Raw genomic sequence first — 21,008 nt, forward strand, 5'->3', positions numbered from 1 at the left:
CAGCAAAAAATTGCAATGAAATAAAACACTAGAACAAAAACTAATTGGATCAATGGAGGAGTCACATACCAAGCAACAATCTCCCAAAGCAGTTTTGTGAATGGAGCTTTGAGCAAGGAGATCAAAAATCGCAGCAAGATGAGCTAGAACTCGTGCTTGAGCTGGATGGGAATTTTTGTTGGGAAGAAGATGGAGTGTGTGGGTGCAGAGATAAGTGGAGGGGGCCACCATGGGCCCATGAGACAGGGGGCGCGCCCAGGGGGTGTGGGCGCGCCCTCCACCCTCATGGCCAGGTGCTTGCCCTCCTGTAGTGTTTTCAGCGCCTAAAATCCTCAAATATTCCATAAAAAATCATACTAAATTTCCAGGGCATTTGGAGCACTTTTATTTTCGGGATATTTTTTATTGCACGGATAAATTAGAAGATAGACAGATAATACTATTTTTGCTTTATTTATTATAAATAACAAAAAGTAAAAAAGGGTACAGAAGGTTGTGCCTTCTAGTTTCATCCATCTCATGATCATCAAAATGAATCCACTAACAAGGTTGATCAAGTCTTGTTAACAAACTCATTCTGAATAACACGAAACCAGAGAAATTTCGAATAACACTAAGTTACCTCAACGGGCATATGAACATCCCCAACAATAAGAATATCATACTTTTTCTTGACAGTAGGAAGAGGAAATTCAAAACCTCTAATAATGACAGTTGGAACTTTTCCAATAGAATTGATGCTATGAACTTGAGATTGTTTCCTCGGAAAGTGTACCGTATGCTCATTACCATTAACATGAAAAGTGACATTGCATTTGTTGCAATCAATAACAGCCCCTGCAGTATTCAAAAAGGGTCTACCAAGGATAATCGACATACTATCGTCCTCGGGAATATCAAGAATAACAAAGTCCGTTAAGATAGTGACATTTGCAACCACAATAGGCACATCCTCACAAATACCGACAGGTATGGCAGTTGATTTATCGGCCATTTGCAAAGATATTTCAGTAGGTGTCAACTTATTCAATTCAAGTCTACGATATAAAGAGAGATGCATAACACTAACACCGGCTCCAAGATCACATAAAGCAGTTTTAACATAATTTCTTTTAGTGGAGCATGGTATAGTTGGTACCCCCGGATCTCCAAGTTTCTTTGGTATTCCACCCTTAAAAGTGTAATTAGCAAGCATGGTGGAAATTTCAGCTTCCGGTATCTTTCTTTTATTTGTAATGATATCCTTCATATACTTAGCATAAGGATTCACTTTAAGCATATCAGTTAAGCGCATACATAAGAAGATAGGTCTAATCATTTCAGCAAAGTGCTCAAAATCCTCATCATCCTTTGTCTTGGATGGTTTAGGAGGAAAGGGCATGGGTTTCTGAACCCATGGTTCTCTTTCTTTACCGTGCTTCCTAGCAACAAAATCTCTCTTATCATAACATTGATTCTTTGATCGTGGGTTATCAAGATCAACAACAGGTTCAATCTCTACATCATTATTTTTGCTAGGTTGAGCATCAACATGAACATTATCATTAACATTATCACTAGGTTCATGTTCATCACCTGATTGTGTTTCAGCATCAGAAATAGAAATATCATTGGGATTCTCAGGTGTGTCTACAACAGTTTCACTAGAAGCATGCAAAGTCCTATCGTTTTTCTTTTTCTTCTTTTTAGAAGAACTAGGTGCCTCTAAATTATTTCTTTGAGAATCCTGCTCGATTCTCTTAGGGTGGCCTTCAGGATACAAAGGTTCCTAAGTCATTCTACCAGTTCTAGTAGCCACTCTAACAACAAAGTCATATTTATTATTTAATTCATCAAGCAAATCATTTTGAGCTTTAAGTACTTGCTCAGCTTGAGTGGTAACCATAGAAGCATATTTGCTAATGAGTTTAAGTTCACCTTTAACTCTAGCCATATAATCACTCAAGCGTCCTATCTCGAAAGCATTATTCTTTAATTCTCTACCAACATAAGCACTACAACTTTCTTGTCTAGCCATAAAGTCATCAAATTCATCTAAGCATGGGCTATGAAATTTAGTAGAGGGAATTTCAACTTTATCATATCTATAGAGAGAATTTACCTTTACTACATGTGACGGGTTATCAAGACAATGTGTTTCTTCAACAGGCGGTATATTAAGACCATGTATTTCTTCAATAGGAGGTAAATTCTTAACATCTTCAGCTTTAATACCTTTTTCTTTCATTGATTTCTTTGCCTCTTGCATATCTTCAGGACTGAGAAATAGAACACCTCTCTTCTTCGGAGTGGTTTAGGAATAGGCTCAGGAGTTGGCTCAATTTGCTCAGGAATTGGCTCAGGAATTGGCTCAGGAAGAGTCCAATTATTTTAATTAGTCAATATATTATTCAATAGTAATTCAGCTTCGTCGACTCTTCTTTCCCTGAAAACACAACCAACACAACTATCCAAGTAGTCCTTGGAAGCATCGGTTAGTCCATTATAAAAGATATCAAGTATTTCATTTTTCTTAAGAGGATGATCAGGCAAAGCATTAGGTAATCGGAGAAGCTCCCAAAGCTTGTGGGAGACTCTCTTCTTTGATTTGCACAAAATTATATATTTCCCGCAAGGCAACTTGTTTCTTATGAGCAGGGAAATATATAGCAGAGAAGTAATAAATCATATCCTGGGGACTACGCACACAACCAGGATCAAGAGAATTAAACCAAGTCTTAGCATCACCCTTTAATGAGAATGGAAATATCTTAAGGATATAATAATAGCGAGACTTCTCATCATTAGTAAACAGGGTGGCTATATCATTCAACTTGGTAAGATGTGCCACAACAATTTCAGATTCAAGGCCATAAAAATGATCAGATTCAACTAAAGTAATAATTTCAGGATCAACAGAGAATTCATAATCCCCATCAGTAACACAGATAGGTGAAGTAGCAAAAGCAGGGTCAGGTTTCATTCTAGCATTAAGAAATTGCTGCTTCCATTTAGCTAATAACTTCTTAAGATCATATCTATCCTTGCAAGCAAAGATAGCTCTAGCAGCTTCCTCATCCATAACATAACCCTCAGGAACAACAGGTAATTCATAATCAGGGGGAGAACTTTCATCATCACTATCATCAATAATAGCATCTTCAATAATTTCATTCTCTCTAACCCTAGCAAGTTGTTCATCAAGAAATTCACCTAATGGCAAAGTAGTATCACGCACAGAAGTAGTTTCATCATAAGTATCATGCATAGCAGAAGTGGCATCATCAATAACATGCGACATATCAGAATTCATAGCAGTAGCAGGTTTAGGTGTCGCAAGCTTACTAATAATAGAAGGAGAATCTAGTGTAGAGCTAGATGGCAGTTCCTTACCTCCCCTCGTAGTTGAGGGCAAAATCTTAGTTCTTTCGTCTTTCAAGTTCCTCATAGTGATCAATAGATATAAATCCCAAGTGACTCAAATAATAGAGCTATGCTCCGCGGCAACGTTGCGCAGAAATTAGTCTTGATAACCCACAAGTGTAGGGGGTCGCAATAGCTTTCGAGGGTAGAATGTCCAACCCAAATTTATTGATTCGACACAAGGGGAGCCAAAGAATATTCTTAAGTATTAGCATTTGAGTTGTCAATTCAACCACACCTGGATAACTTAGTATCTACAGCAAAGTATTTAGTAGCAAACTAGTATGATAGTAAAGGTAACAATGGCAAAAGTAAAGATAATAGTTTTATAATAGTTGTAACAGTAGCAACGGAAAAGTAAATAAGCGAAGCACAATATGTGAAAGTCTCGTAGGCATTGGATCAATGATGGATGATTATGTCGGATGCGATTCCTCATGTAATAGCTATAACATAGGGTGACACAAAACTAGCTTCAATTCATCAATGTAATGTAGGCATGTATTCTGAATATAGTCATACGTGCTTATGGAAAAGAACTTGCATGGCATCTTTTGTCCTACCCTCCCGTGGCAGCGGGGTCCTAGTGGAAACTAAGGGATATTAAGGCCTCCTTTTAATAGAGAACCGGAACAAAGCATTAGCACATAGTGAATACATGAACTCCTCAAACTATGGCCATCACCGAGAAGTATCCCAATTATTGTCACTTTGGGGTTGTCTGATCATAACACATAATAGGTGACTATAGACTTGCAAGACAGGATCAAGAACTCACATATATTCATGAAAACATAATAGGTTCAGATCTGAAATCATGGCACTCAGGCCCTAGTGACAAGCATTAAGCATAGCAAAGTCATAGCAACATCAATCTCAGAACATAGTGGATACTAGGGATCAAACCCTAACAAAACTAACTTGATTACATGGTAAATCTCATCCAACCTATCACCGTCCAGCAAGCCTACGATGGAATTACTCACGCACAATGGTGAGCATCATGAAATTGGTGATGGAGGATGGTTGATGATGACGACGGCGACAAATCCCCCTCTCCGGAGCCCCGAACGGACTCCAGATCAGCCCTCCCAAGAGAGATTAGGGCTTGGCGGTGGCTTCGTATCGTAAAACGCGATGAAACTTTCTCTATGATTTTTTTCTCCGCGAAACGAAATATATGGAGTTGGAGTTGAGGTCGGTGGAGCATCAGGGGGCCCATGAGACAGGGGGCGCGCCCAGGGGGGAGAGCGCGCCCCCACCCTCGTGGACAGGGTGTGGGCCCCCTGGCCTTGATTCTTTTGCTAGTGTTTTTTATATTTTCCAAAACTCATCTCCGTGGATTTTCAGGTCATTCCGAGAACTTTTGTTTTCTACACAATAAACAACATCATGGCAGTTCTACTGAAAACAACGTCAGTCCGGGTTAGTTTCATTCAAATCATGCAAGTTAGAGTCCAAAACAAGGGCAAAAGTGTTTGGAAAAGTAGATACGTTGGAGACGTATCACCACCAAGTCGCCAAGTCCCATCAAGCCGCCAAGCCCCATCAAGCCTACTGAAGAAAAGGTTGATGATGTTATCATCACTGGGCTTGGTTATACAGCACCAGGCAATCCCACTGTCTTATCAAAGCACAGTGCCAAGGAAGAAATTTCTATTACTGACAAAGGCAAGTGGTCAGTCAACTTAGAGAGTTATACCCACTTCAGTGCTCAAGAGATCCACTCTGGGTACTTGAACCGTCTGCACACAAGCTGTGACTTTGAAGCCAACTTAGCCAACTTGATGAAGGAGCGTTTTGAGGTAAATACTATAACCTTCTTCATAAGAATATACTTCCATTAGCCGCAAAGTTTACTGGACATGATAGAATGGAATGTAATGTAGACTTTAAATAGCCTTGTAGATCAAATCCAGTAGCCCCCAAGGATCGGCTTATACTTTCAAGATAAAACCGGGACTTCCAATAGTAATACTTCAACTTCGCACATGTAGCCCCCAAGGGCCAGCTTAATCTGTCAAGATGAGCTGGGACTTTGAATATTAATGATTCAATTTCGCACCTGTAGCCCCCATGAATCGGCTATAGTCACCATAATGTAGCCGGGTCATCATAAAATTGTCTTAAAAAAAGAGCAATGTGCATTAGCCCCCAAGTGCCAAGTGAAATACTTGTATTGTGCTTGGGACTTTTAAATAAGATGATTGTAACCCCACCTATTGTTTATATCCTGCAGGCTGAACTTAATGTCAAAGAATCCCAAGTCGTCGATCTTCAAGAGAACATAAAGTCTCAGCAATTTGAAACCTCCAAAGCCAAGGACGAATTGACCACCGCCTTGGTAGAGATGGTAAAGTTGAAGAAATACTTCAAGGCTGACCAGGCAGGTTGGGAAACAGAGAAATCAGCTCTATTGAAGAGGATCAAGGAAGCAGAAATGACTCTTAAGCTGGTAGCTGAAGAGCTTGCTGGTTTTAAACATCAAATAAATGCCATGTCTGTTGTGATCTTCGATAAGTAACTTCATCTCAATTTGATGTCCGGCGTGTAATCCTTGATGGTTTGGGTTGCGCCACTGCTTTTAGTTGATCACAAGAGAGTTGTGCGAGTGAGTTTCTTCCTGGTAAGTTTCTGGACAGTAACCTATGAGGTTAACTGGGAGAAATCCAGGAAGATTTTAGGGCTGAGCTTTGATGGTTAGTACTTACTTAGGAGGGTAATGAAGCCCTAAAAATCTCAGCCTCATTTGATCAAGGAAAAATGCACTTCCTGTAGAAACTGCCTTTTTTGTCCAAAACAGAAATGATTTTCTGTAGCAAAAATATTCCAAAAACATATGTAATATTCTTGCTCAGGAAGGTGCTCCAAGGTTCAAAGAATATTTGGGAATTATCTCAGATTTTTATGGGCAAGAAAAATGAGGGTTGCTTTGGAGCATAAGTTGCTGAAGTGAGGTTTTGAAGAGAAAATGAATATTTTTCATTTATGAAAAATATTCCTATGGCCATTTTGGGATTTATCAGAGAAAGAATGATGGTTTTGAGGGAGATGAGTCACTTGGGTGAATATCAAGGGTATGCCCAAGTGTTTAAGTCCATCTGAGTTGATTCAAAAATTCAAATTCAAACCAAATGACAAGAAAATCCAAAAAAAGAGAAGAGGGAAAAAACCATGCTGTCACATTCCGCCAATATTTTTCATATATTCCAAAACAATTCTCCATAAATTTTCAGGTCATTTGGAGTTGTGGAGAATAACTATCTTTGTTGTAGGCTTTTCAGGTTCATCTAGCTGCGGCAATCTCCCTCTTCATGTGAAACCTGCAAAATAGGATAGAATAGGCATTGGAATAGCATCATAAAGTGAAATAATGACCTAAAACATAACAAATAATAGTAGGAAAACATGATGCAAAATGAACGTTTCAAGCTAGGTTTTTAGCGTCCCGTACAAGATTGATGGTACCGATCAGCAGTTCCTTGCCCTGCCTTATATAGGTGGACAAGGTAATGGTTACAATCATTCTAAGTCGGTTATGACGATCTTGTATTTTGAATGTGGATACAACAAGACCTACTAAATCAGGTAGAATATAAAGTGTGTACTCCATGTTGATGATGCACTCCCGTATGGTAGGTATAATCCGTATTATGTGCTTGGGTGCTGTCATTGGGCTGAGTCGTCTCTCCATGGTCATACCAAGGTCCATGGCATCGTCACACATTAAGAGGCGCCAAACACATCCGCACATTGAGGATCTAGATGTAATCATACGACATACATCGTCAAGCTGCAAGTTCACAATTCATCATCAGTTTGTAATATTCAATGGAAAATACATGCATAAGCGACTAATGCAGTTAGATTTTCTTGTCGGTATAAAATGCTATACCAAACGGATCCCCATCTGTACTTAGCAGCCCTACCACATACAGGGTCCAGAAACATCCAAGAGGTGGTGTCTGCTAAACCATCTAGAAAGACCACCCGAGTTCAAAGATACGACAAGTATGGCCGTGCACAGTGCTACACAACCATCACTTCAGCACCTTGCATGCGCACACTCTGTGTTGTCGTAGCCACTTGAAAGGGACATTGAACGACCTATTTCCCTTTTTTGTCCTTCTATATACAGGGACAACAAGCACCGATAAGAGATGCCACTATGGTACATCATCCTGCATTCTCAACTTTTCCGTTCAGAGTGTCGTTGCCTATTAGAAGGCTAGTGGTTGTGGCAAAGTCATGTAGGGTAACCATCATCTCGCCACAGGAAGGTGGAATATGTTTGTCTCATGCCTCCAAGAGGGTTGTGAGGGCAATGTAGTCGACCTTTGGTGGCCCCTCCTACGAAGGTGGTAGGACCTGTAAAAATTACACAAGTTATGGGGTACTAACTTCATACATGCAAACAAAAGTAATTTTGAACAAGTTTGCTTACTATGTCACCATTCTCAATAAACCATGCACTTTGTATGAGGTCGCACACATTCTCAAGCCCATAATACCAAGATGCATTCACCATCCTACATAACACAATCAACATTATCATCAGATACACGTCAACATTCACATAAGAACAAATACAACAGATGAACTTAATACATATATATCTATGCCAACATAATAACAATGTATGGGAGGAGAATACCTCAACCAACACATGTGAGGCAAGATTCATGAAAAAATATGTTTGAGTTGCGGGGAGGGGGGAGAACTCCACGTGAAACAACCCGAAGGCTCCAACTACTAGACTGGGCACGGTCGGTCAACTAGGTCGTCGCCCTGGACCCAGTGTCCTTGCAAAAGGGCGGAGGCTCCAGTCGGTTGGCAAGAGCTCGGTGATGGCTCCGGTCCCAGAGTTTCTAGGGGACCCTTCGGGTGCTCTCCGCTTGGACCCGGAGACTTTGATCTCGACAAGGTTACCCACCAAGTGTACCCCACGACGACTTAAGGCCAAGGCCAACTAGAAGCCCGGGCCCACGAAGACTAAGGGTCTGGTCAAGATCAACGATAGGGATATGCCACCAGTCAGAGTGAAGGCCAGTCAGGGAACATGCATCAGTGTTCTCTTTAAAAAGGTCCAACACATAGGTGCCCGATATACATGTAAAAACCTTGTCAGGGCTTGTCTCGCATCGTACCAGTTCATGGACATGTAGGAGGCACATGCAGTGGCGGAGCTTGATGAAGATTTGGGGGGGGGGGAGGGCAAAGAAAACAAATTATGCATGAACTGTGAGAAATCTTGAATATCCAAGGCTAATAATTTAGGTACACTTAAGAGTTCTTTTAGTGTAGGGATGCAATTGGCCCCTTTGTCCTCCGTGAAGCTCCGTCACTAGACACATGGCAGGGGGGGAGGGCAAAGAAAACAAATTATGCATGAACTGTGAGAAATCTTGAATATCCAAGGCTAATAATTTAGGTACACTTAAGAGTTCTTTTAGTGTAGGGATGCAATTGGCCCCTTTGTCCTCCGTGAAGCTCCGTCACTAGACACATGGCATTACTCGGTAACTCTGGAACTCCAAGACCGCAATGCTCAAGAGGGGTATACATCGATGTCCATCTGGCTAGGCATTTTTCGCTATTGGTGAAAAATCAATTGTGAATGAGAAAAATTAAATTTACAAATACAGTGCAATAAAATGTTTATTAATGTAAAGGCCATGTAAAGTGATAATATTATTCGCGCTAATACAGATAGCAAAGCGTATTTAGCTTTGTAAACAAAATGTACCTTAATAAATACTCCCTCCGTTTCAAAATAGATGACTCAACTTTATACTAATTTTATATTAAAGTTAGTACAAAGTTGAGTCATCTATTTTGAAACCGGAGGGAGTATAAAAAACTTAAAAGGAGTCGTCTAGTGGGCGCTCAAGCGCCAGGTAGAGTTTGGGAGCGGCCGGTGGAAAAGGTAAGTACGTGGTCCGTTGTACACTAAAGGAAGTTGACCATCTGGTTTGCTTTTTAATTTTTGTTTCTTAAAAAAGCCATAACTTTTGAACCAAATATCGAAATTAAGATCCACTTTCACCACTGAAATCCTCGCGATGTGCTCTTCGAAACTAGATTCCGCATGGGTATGTTTTGACAAACTTTTTTTTGTGCAATTTTGTCCCCGTTTTGTGTAACTGACTAGCCGTCGATGTGCAACTACCTGACAGGGATGTGCAACTTTTCTTGTACACCATAGACATGCAGTTTTCCTCTATGGTACCTCCATCCCCAAATTGCCTCCTTCCAGTGAGATGTGCAACTTCGTTTGTTGCCCAGGCCATGCAGTTTTCACCAGTGGCACCACCCCATACTACTCTCTAAAATTGAAATGTGCAATTTCATCTGCTGCCCCGGTGCCCTGGCCAACTGCCTGGTAGTCATCGCGCGTGTGAGCCTCTACAACCGCGTTTGAGGGACTATCCTGTAAGAATGTCCCAACTCCACGGCCACGCATGTGCGACTATGAACACAAGAGTGTGCAACTCCGTGGTCGGACGTGGGCACCTCCCATATCAATTCATGTGTGACTATGCAGACGATATTGTGCAACTGTGTGGCCATGCATATGTGAATATGCCGACGAGAGTGTGCAACTCCGTGGCCGGGCATGAGCACCTCCCATAAAAACTCATGTGTGACTATGTGGACGAGGTTGTGCAACTCCATGGCCATGTATGTGCGACTGTGCCGACGAGAGTGTGCAACTCCGCAGCCATGCGTGAGCACCTCTCACGACAATTTATGTGTGACTATGCGAACGAGATTGTGCAACTCTGTGGCCATGCATGTGTGACTATACCGACGAGAGTGCGCAACTCCGCGGCCGGGCGTGAGCACCTCCCCCGGCAATTCATGTGCGACTATCCGGACGATATTGTGCAACTCTATGGTCATGCATGTGCGACTATGCCGATAAGATTGTGCAACTCTGTGGCCATGCATGTGTGACTATACCGACGAGAGTGTGCAACTCCATGTAGACAACTTTTCTGCACCCTCATGGTCTATGGATGTGCATTTTTTCACCATTCAACAAAACCATGTCAGTGAGATGTGCAACTTTATCTGTTGCCCTGGCCAACTGCCTAGCAGATTTTGTGCAACTACTTCTATTGCCCCTGCCAACTACTTCCAATGACCGTGTCCAACTGAAAACAACTATGTGTGCAACTAGAACTACTATAGATGCCAACAAAAAATGATCGCCGTGTGTGCAACTTTCCAATGACCATGTCCAACTGAAAAAAACTATGTGTGCAACTAGAACTACTATAGATGCCAACCAAAAATAAATTCCGTGTGTGCAACTTTCCAATGACCGTGTCCAACTGAAAACAACTATTTGTGCAACTAGAACTACTATAGATGCCAATCAAAAATGAACCCCGTGTGTGCAACTTTTTAATGATCGTGTCCAACTAAAAACAACTATGTGTGCGACTAGAACTACTATAGATGCCAATAAAAAATGATCACCATGTGTGTAACTTCCGAATGACCGAATCTAACTGAGAACAATTATGTGCGTAATATCTAGAAGTAATATAGATGCCAATAAAAAACGATCGCTGTGTGTGCAACTTTCCAATGATCGTATCCAACTGAGAACAAATATGTGCGTAATTAAAACTACTATAGATGCCAACAAAAATGATCACCATGTGTGTAACTTCCCAATAATCGTGTCCATCCAACCAAAAATAATTATGCGTGCAACTAAAACTATTATAGATGCCAATTTACACACCTTCACATCCCGATGAGTTACGCCTAGGCTATACAAATACTCCTGTGTTCAGAAATGCGTCAACAACAGAAGACAAAAAAAATCCAGTGTAATCTATGAGATGGTAATCAGATCCAATGCTAGACCTACGATTTTGTCATCTCCGAGCATGCAGACGGGAGGGAATCGGCTCAATCAGAGACGGATGGGAAGGAGCTCGGCCAGCCTCGAGCAGAGGAAGGAGAGGGCGGCCGCATCTCGCCGAGGATGATGGGCACCCCCGCCGATGCAGAGGCCGCATCTCGTCGAGGACGGCAGGGAACGACGACGATGGGGCTGGATCCAGTAGGGGAGTGAGCAGCGGACGGTTGGGGAGGCTGTTGTGGTGGACTGGGATGGTGGTGGTGCGGCCTAGCCAACCATCGTCGTCGTGGCGCGACGAGGACCTTGGGGCCGTTGTGGTGGACTGGGATGGTGGTGGTGCGGCCTAGCCAACCATCGTCGTCGTGGCGCGACGAGGACCTCGGGGCAGAGGCACGCAGGGTGGTCCTCCCCTCCGCCGATCCGCCTGTGCAGCGTGGTGGCCAGCTAGTTGAGGGCTTCTGGCGGTCAGCTGGTAGTGGCTCCTAGTGGCCGGCGTTGAGGGGAGAGGCCAGCGAGCCCCCTCCGATCCAGATCCGTGAGGGATAGAGAAAAAGGTTGTCAGTCGGGTGGGCTGCCGCCTGCCGACCAGGTGGCACCTGAAGTGGGACGCAGGAGCGTGATAGAAATCGTGCGGCTTTCAGCCGGCCGCTCGATCTCGCCAAACAGTTGGCGTGCACTTTTAAGATTTTAGGAACTTAAAATTGCAGGTGTCGGATCTCTCGTGTTCAGTTTATTTTCCAACTTTGATGGATCCGCCCCGCAGATAGTGTGACGTCCCCGTCTCCTCCGCCTAACCAAACCCGCCTCTCTGTTGTCTCTTTCGTATATGGCCGGCGCAAGATCGGCGGCAACCAGGCTCACACACTCTTCGCTATTCCTACTGTCTCGCGCCGCCGCAGCGGCAGCGACCCGCCATCCCAATCTCCCCTCCCCCCCGAGAGGTACGGCTGACTCCTCCCCTCTATCTATCTACCTTCCGCATACTGCATATTTCTTGGTCTTGACCCCTTATGGTTTCGTGGTGTAAATGTAATAGTACTAGCTTGGGTGCCTCCTGATTTTGCCCGGTAGATTCGGCGCTTGATCGGCCGCCTGGTTGCTCGTCAGCGGCCCTTTTGGGGATGTAGGCTCTTTGACGGCCTGACACTATCTGTTCGGGTTTGTTTGGGGAAGTATGGCAAATGAAATGAGGGTGTTGTTGCACAACAATGTAGATAGCTTCTCAATGGATGTTACTCTTAACCTAGTTAATGCCCATCTCCACTTGAAAGTTTCCAGGTTTGCAATTCCATTTGAAATAGCTCAAGTCCTTCCTAACTGAGGATTAGAGGTCGCCTGCTAAAACAAAGCAGAACATTTCTTGGAATAAATCTTATTTTTAGAACTCATTAGAATATGAGAGAGTATTTGGTTTCATTGCCAACTACAGTAGCTCAGACTGACTTTGCTGAGTCTGCCTTTCCTGCACGTTTGGCTGATTGGCTAGGAACGGTTTTTATTTTACGAGATATGTTCGCCGTCAAGAGCGAGCAGAATCAGCTCCCCAGAGCTGACAAGGTTTTTCTTGCCCTCCGATGCTAGCTCGCCCGCAAAATTTTTGTCGTACCAAACACATCTCCTAGCCTGGTAAGGCTATAACAGTTTTTTCTCATCCAAACGTACTCTGAAAGACTGTATTTTTTTACCAAAGTAATGTACCTGTGAAGTTTAAGTTGTTACAAGCATTTGATTGCAGCCCAGTTCTCAAAAGAGTTTGTGATAGGGTTCCAAAGTATACCTATGCCTGGTATTGCAGCCTTGCAGGCAATCGATTGACTTGTGTAGTCTGGGCTATAAACCAATTCCATGGAAGATACTTCATTCAAAATGAGAAACATTTATCTTATGAAACACTTCTGAATTTTTTACCATCAAATATATATATATACACAGAATCAGCAATGCTATTTCATGTTAAGAAATATGGTGAAGAAAGAATGACAAATCATGCATAAACCATGAATATTCCAATCGATTCATGTCAGTTTCTTGCCTTCAAAGTATCTATATAAAATCTAAATGCTAAAATTAGTCAGTTCAGATTTTTTGGGAGCTAGTCAGCGCAGACTCATTTGTGTCTTTGTGATCGTAACTTATACCAGCAAGCAACCATTGGTGAAAGTAAGTTTTGAATCTAGATGGAGAGTAGAAGAGTAAGTGAGCAAGTTAAGATATTAGAATCCTGGCAAAGTGAGCATGCCAGAAATTTAGCCAGTCTTAGAGCATCTACAGCCAAGATACGCAAATCCGGGTCCCTATACATCCGCGGTCACGCCTGGACGCGCCCGCGGATGGTGACCAGGCGGGCCTCGAATTTTCCCATTTGCAACCACAAACCCTATATATCTAAAACACCTAATACATGCAAAGACATGCACATCGATCATTTTGGATGTTTTAGTCCGTGTTGGGCCGGCGGGGTTGTGTAAACGCCAAAGAATTGTTCGTAAGATTTCCACTATAGAAACATCCGTGTTGGGCCGGCGTGGTTGGTTTTTTTTTGTTCCACCTCGCCGCCGGAGGAGTGCCGCGACTGGCTTAAATAGCCGCGTCGGGCAAAAGCGTTAAGCTACTCTCTCTTAATAGGGGCTATCAATGCTCGCTTTGTGAAGGAGCTCATATCCTTCACAAGGCGAACATTGATGGCCACTACTAACAATAAGAACGTTTTTTAAGTATGAGAACTTTTTATTCAATCATTCTCATCAAGCTCCTACGGAAAAATCACGAAAAAGCTAGTCGGACAATGTATCGAATACATAGAGGGCAAGGTGCAGTCCGGTGCAAGTGAAATCGGGTAGGTCGGAGGGGATTTGGTGCAATTTTTGCTGGGGTCGGGTTGTCAAGTCTGACGTGGCGGACGCGCCCGGTCAGCCCCATATCCACCCCATATTTGGGCTGGATATGAGGGGGCCGGTCAGCCCGGGCGTTTGAGGGCCGTTTGAAGCGCCCATCTGGGTCGGGTTTTTTTTTAACCGGGCCGTCCGCCCGGGCGTATGAGGGGGTTTGAGGCGCCCGGCTGTAGATGCTCTTATTGCATTTCACATTTTTCGGTATCTCCTTTGTCCCTCATCAGCCTTCTCTTTGAGTCCTAAATGGCATTTTCTTTTCTTCCCTTTCTCTACTTCCTTGTTGACCTAACTTAGTTGTAGTGTTCATGACTTTACATTCAATGAATATAAGGCAGTATTAGTTATGATGCAGTGTTTGCTGTAATCTTACATAGGAAATTAACTATTTAAACTAGTCATTAGTTACAACTCTTAGGACTATAGTATGTCCATCAGGGAAATATTGCTTTCGTTAGATTTATATAGTTCAGTTGATAGATGGATATAATTTGTATCCTGCAAATTTTCAGCCTCTGACACCACATATTATTTGTTCACATTAGTTTTTTTGTGTGTGTGCTTATTTTGCACTGCAGATTATTCAAAGATGGCTAGTTCAGTTGGAGGCAATGGCTACAGTGATGTTACACGGGTGCTATTCTGTGGCCACTATTGGCCTGCTTCTACTATTTATACGAAGGAGTACTTGCAAAACTATCCATTTATTCAGGTTAGTGATGCATGTGAACTTAGTTGATCGTCCTCTAACTTTAACTGAAATGTAAAACTTTTCAACTCTATAACGCCAATGCCACATAAATCATTAATTTATCTTCTGTTAGCCACCCATACTGCATGGTGAGGCATCTTCAGAACTTCAGATGACTGTTGTTTTAAGTACTATTGGCCGTTGTAGCATGACGCTTGACTTTGAGAGGGCACACATGATAAGAATGGATACAGAGCACATACTTTGCTTTCCATTCCATGTTCCGGTAAAAGGACTAACAAGCAATCTGGTCAAATAAGGATCATGCAAGGACCCAACGATGATGTTTTGATAATAACGTATGCCATTTGTCAATGCCTCAGTGATACAGGATACACATTTTTATCTTTTGTTCTTGCTGATATAAAATGTAGATCTCAAGAGTTTGGTATTTCTGAAAGCTTTGCAAATTAGTTTGTACTGGTTCCTGGTTTTCTTGTAACATGCGCTGTTATGTGTACCCACCTTGCTTTCTCATTATTATTTCTCCATTTGGAGTGCTGGGAAAAAAAATCCACAATCCTGATTTTCTTCTTCTGATATCATAGTTGATGATGTGCTTACATTTTAGTCTTGAGAGTGTTTTCTGTCTGCGAAATGTGACTGTATACATGTAGGAACTTATGTCTGACCACATTTTAATGCACTTTTCAGGTTGACGAAGTAGGTCTTGAGCACGTACCCGATGTTATTCAAAACTACCATATATGTGTAGTGAAAAATAAATGTATAGATTCAGATATCATTGCCAAAGCAACTAAGATGAAGATTATTATGCAGTATGGTGTTGGTTTAGAAGGTGATTATAAGCCTGGATTAGTGGATCTGGTGTTGACGTATTATCTTACATTCTGATTGATCCATCGACATAACTAGGTCTTCTTATATGGAGTATGCAATTTTTTATAGGTGTTGACATAAATGCTGCTACAGAACAGAAAATCAAAGTTGCACGGATACCTGGGAGTACTACAGGAAATGCAATTGCTTGCGCAGAAATGGCTATCTATCTAACTCTAGGTGTTCTGCGGAAGCAAGTAAAGTCACATGACTAGCAGTTTTGACCTATTGGAAGTGCTGCTCTCTATATCGTGGAGCTCCTATTGATGAACATTCATCTCATTCTTGTCTCACTACATCCACTCATGTATACAGTACCGAGTTTCTCAGTTCTCATGATAGCACGCCTAATTATGTTGATATTCCTGCACGATCGGTGAAAAATTGATGCAAATATGAAGTAGGCGAGCATATAATATTCTGCGCCACTAGGTCTTTGGTTGTAAAATTACCAGTACTTAAAAAGTGAAGCAAGTGAAGATATAGTATTCTGCAGCACATGAAACATAATGGCTTAAGTACTAAGTTTCAGGTTTGCACTTTGTAGTTGTCATTACATAGGTCTTGAAAATTGAAACGTCATAATGACGCATGGGGATATTGGAAATGACCAGTATTCTAAAACATTCCACCCTGGGATAAAAGGGCCTGCAAGCTGCAGAAATTTGGGAAGAAATACATGATAAGCGTATTAAACATGGTTTCTGTTTCACGTGGATCCTACTTAGTACAATATCGAACAATTTAGGCAATTGGACACTGATTTCGAGCCATGGTTCATCATGTTGCATATATTTGTCAGAATATTCACTCAGTTTTTGTTAAATAAGCTACCTTCTAGCTGCCATCATTTGGAAGATAAGTTTTTTTAGTTTAATAAATATAAGTTAGCTTCTGTTAGTTGTAATGGAATATTCATGTTTTGGACTTTGGCCATAATTTGCAGAAGGAAATGGATACTGCTGTCATTCAGAAGGACTTGGGCCTTCCAGTTGGAGAAACAATATTCGGGAAAACAGTATGCTTTTCGTGTATGAGTTACTTTTTATCTACTTTCCACAAGAAAAATCCCATTTGAGTAGAAATTTGTATTTACTTTGCTAGATACTTATCCTGGGGTTCGGAGCCATTGGCATGGAAATTGCCAAGAGACTAAGACCATTTGGAGTGAAAATTCTTGCTACAAAAAGAAACTGGTCATCATATACAGTGTCTTGTGGTAAGTTGCAGGATCATTCCCTTATGAGTGAATTATTAGATGTTGTGTTATCTTCCTCTCTCAAAATATTGCTATTTCAGATCTTGATGGGCTGGTTGACAAGAAAGGTGGTCCAGAAGATATGTACGAACTCGCTAGAGAAGCTGACATAGTTATAACTTGCATGACGTTAAACAATGAATCAGTTAATTCTTCTCTATGTTTATTTATTTAATAAAAAATTCTGCCAGAAATATCTCTATTCGACTTCAGTTAGGCGGTTACTAAGGCACTAAAGCTATAAATATTTATAGGTTGGGATTGTGGATCACAAGTTCCTGTCAGCTTTGAAAAAGGTATGTGTATTTTTCTCCAATATACTTGTCTGCATCGTAGGAGATTTACATCTTATTTCTTAAATCTTCTTCTGAGATTTATTTACTTTACGGAATAAATAAGCCATCATTCTTGATTCATCCTGTAAGAAGAAAATTTGTATATGAGGAAATGTTAATCTTAGAATAGTGTTGGAGGATCAGATTGTGCTGGTGTATGCATTGGAATAACCATCAGAAAATGGCAAAATGATCCCAGGAGCATATGTTCTTGTTTCAAAGAACACACGTGCTGCTAAAGTTTCAAAAGGAAAAGATATCAAGAATATTCATAAACGTTTGTGGAATGATACTCTATACATATAGTGCTGTGTGTTCCCCGCAAAAAGGGTGTCGTGTGTGTGCACCACTGCGGACCAAGGTTTTTTCCCAGTGGTAACCGACCAGAAATTTCGCTGACCCCCAAGAAACAGCGCTACCGTTTGAATTTTTTGAAAAAAATTGAATTCAAATGCTAAGACTGTCAAATAGGCTCTGTATGCATATCTTATCACAACTCACTGCCTCGTGTGGTGGTGAGGCCCATAACTTACACCCTTGGAGGTCGTCTTGGGGGATTCCCCTATTGTCCCATCAATGTTTGCAGCTTCTTCAGCTGTAAACGGTGCATAGCAAAATAGTGCAGCAGCGAGGGTTCGAACCCGCACCCCACGCGGAGAAAGGCATGTGTAAGCTGACCAGTGGAATAAGTGAGAGTATGTGTGTGTGCCAGGTTAAAATTACATTTTGTGACGCAAAAAATTTAAATTCAGAACTTGTTTGAATAATTTCAGACAGAATAATTCCAAGATCGGAATTCGGTTCTTCCGGCCCATTAAAAAAAGGTATCGAAAAAAAAACCTTGCTGCAGAAACACATGTGACAGGCATAACCGACCCCAACTGGCACAAATTATGGGTTGTTTTAACTATTTAAATTAGGAAGATATCTTGTAACCTGGCCCTTAAGCTAGCAGAAATAAGATAATCCTGCTTTTTATTGTTTGGCTCTATGTAAAGAAGACCCTCTTAGAATATATGAATGAAACAAGAAATAATCAGCCTTATGTTCGAGCCTCTCCTCCATTATCAACCTAGCCATACCGAGCTGGCGGTATTATCCATCATGAACTAAGGCTCGTGGCATAGAGTTGATATTTTAGTATTTCTCTCCTTGCAGGCTTGCACACACATAAATGGACATATTTTATGACAAAAACTTAGAGTGCATAATTATTTTGCAATCTACATATAGGATCTGTTTTTGATTTTTGGAAAACTGTGAAATATACGCCTGACAGCAGAACTCCTGTTCTCAATAGCTGCCATGTTCTTGTAGGGATCATATCTCATCAATATTGCCAGAGGACGCCTACTGGACTATACGGCTGTGTTTAATCACCTTGAGTCAGGTCATTTAGGTGGTTTGGGCATTGATGTTGCTTGGACGGAGCCATTCGATCCAGAGGATCCAATTCTGAAATTCCCAAATGTTATTATAACACCACATGTTGCAGGAATCACAGAATACTCTTACAGAACCATGGCAAAGGTTTGCACTTGTTTCTTTGCAATGCACAAAGTTACTTCTCATTTACCAATCATGTATTTGTTGCTAGTAGTTATATCTTGTCTGTTAACTCCTGTAGTTACATTATAATATTTGTGTTAAAAGAACTTTTAGATTCAGAAGCGTCACATTTGTTATTTATTTTTGAGCCAACTACGACATTTTAATATCATTAAGTAGCATCAATTACATTACCCTCCAGAATACGTCTGGTGGATCATCTTTCCAAACAAAACTAGCACTAAAATCATATGAGAACTAGTTAGTTTATGAGCTACCTCATTGGCTTCGTGAGCACACTGTTTAAACATCGCAGTGCCAATTTAGATGACCAGCTTTCCTGGCCACAGGCTTGGTATGAAAAAGCAGTATTCTGTTGGAAGAACTTTCTTTCTCATGACTAAAAGCATCAGTAAACAAGAAGATATATGCTTAAACGAAATTAAATGATATTAGCCACTTAGCAAACCTCCTCTTTCTCTGCTCATAAACTCGTGATTTTCCTTGTGGATTGTTGCTTCCTTTTTTCGATATCCTAGAATTACTTTGAACTGAAGGACACCTCATTCAACCCCTGCTTAGATAGGCGTGTCATGTGCATTATCATTTCATTCTTAATAAACGAAGTCATCACCATCATAATTAACCGTGTGTATTGTCATTGAAATCCTCGATGTAAAAGAACGAAAGTTCACTGACTTGTGTGACCATTTACCATTTCCTCTCGTACTGAATTTTGCTCTGCCTTTGGGTGCAGGTTGTTGGTGATGTCGCTCTCAAGCTTCATGCAGGAGAGCCATTCACCGAAATAGAATTTGTGAACTAGGCAAACTGAGTAGATGGCGTTATTGTTGATTTAATTTAAGACGTATTACTAGTGAACAGAATTACCAAATAAAGGCAAATGTTATGGACGATTGCATTACTGGAGAATCATAGGAATTCAACCGGTTTATTTGATGTATAAAGCATTGTTGTCTGTCTGATTGCAAAAATGTGAAGCGTTAGCAGCAAATTTCTGCATCTCTGTTGCATACAATCAACATTGTTAGAATGCCATGTTTGCTTCAAGGCCACTGAGAACCTGAAACAGTTTTGATGGTGGCCGCTGGGGTTTGGGAGTGAAAATTCTTTTTTTTTTAAAGGGAAGTGAAAATTCCTTGGATGGATGGATCCGGCAATGAAGACCCAACACACACGCGCGCGTTACAGTTGCTATCTCTGAAGCAACACTGTATGCTCTTTGGTGGGTGAATTTAGCAAAGGAGGCAGGACGATGTTCTTTTCCGAAACGCGTAAAAAAATGTTTTTTCCGTAAAGATGTTATATAATCCTGGAGTCCTTTTTAGATTAAATCCAGCCATTGCGTTATTGGATTAGATCGGCAACAGATTACACTCTGACCGAAGAATTCTAGTCAGGAACCCAGGAATTATATCAAAACACATGCATATATCAGTACCAAGAGCTTCTTTTAACACATAGGTGCGCCACCCAATTTGCCTCATGTTGAGTCGAAAGAACTTTGAAACCCTGGAACTGGAAAGAACCACACATGACACATCTGTTTGATCTCCTTCGGGATCTGAACTCCATCACTCCGAATAACTTTGTCATCATTCCATAACTCAACCAAGGACAAGCAATCTGATTGAACTATGATACTTTGAACACCTCATTTGATTGTTGCCTCAACTCCATCCCGGCACGCAAAGAAGCTTGGCGGGCTCAACATCATCGACTGTTTAGTCGCTTGTTGGCTTCATGGATAAGGAGCTTTAGTTTCCATAGCTCATGGTTGGCCGGCGAGTTTGCCGCAGACACGAGGAAGGCGTGTGGTCAGGCGTTGGCGATCATTTAGACTTGATTAAAATAGGGTTAGTTGAAATATGTCGAAACGGGCGCGGTTTTATGTAAAAATTATCTAAGTTCGAATAAAAATCGTTTGATGTGTTAAATTTGCATCAAGTTTGTATATTTTCATTAAATTTGTCTTTCAACTCGTACAGCAGTGTCTGTGGACTGGTCCTCACCGGTTCATGGATGGACCAACATTGGAGATGCCCTAAGATCCAAACACACCCTAATTCTGACGAGATGGCCCCAC

At 41.5% G+C, this 21,008-nt stretch overlaps 1 protein-coding gene across 1 annotated transcript; it reads left to right on the forward strand.

The window, feature by feature from the left end:
* The first annotated feature begins 11,943 nt into the window (after positions 1-11,943).
* LOC123111483 (hydroxypyruvate reductase) lies at positions 11,944-19,924 on the forward strand. Its single transcript, XM_044532282.1, has 10 exons — positions 11,944-12,222; positions 14,748-14,881; positions 15,575-15,719; positions 15,830-15,957; positions 16,707-16,778; positions 16,865-16,979; positions 17,060-17,163; positions 17,273-17,314; positions 18,671-18,883; positions 19,659-19,924. The coding sequence occupies exons 1-10, from the start codon at positions 12,108-12,110 to the stop codon at positions 19,725-19,727; spliced, it is 1,137 nt and encodes a 378-aa protein (XP_044388217.1). The 5' UTR covers positions 11,944-12,107; the 3' UTR covers positions 19,728-19,924.
* The last annotated feature ends 1,084 nt before the right edge of the window (positions 19,925-21,008 follow it).

The sequence above is a fragment of the Triticum aestivum genome, chromosome 5B, assembly GCF_018294505.1.
Source record: "Triticum aestivum cultivar Chinese Spring chromosome 5B, IWGSC CS RefSeq v2.1, whole genome shotgun sequence".
Taxonomy (NCBI): Eukaryota; Viridiplantae; Streptophyta; class Magnoliopsida; order Poales; family Poaceae; genus Triticum; species Triticum aestivum.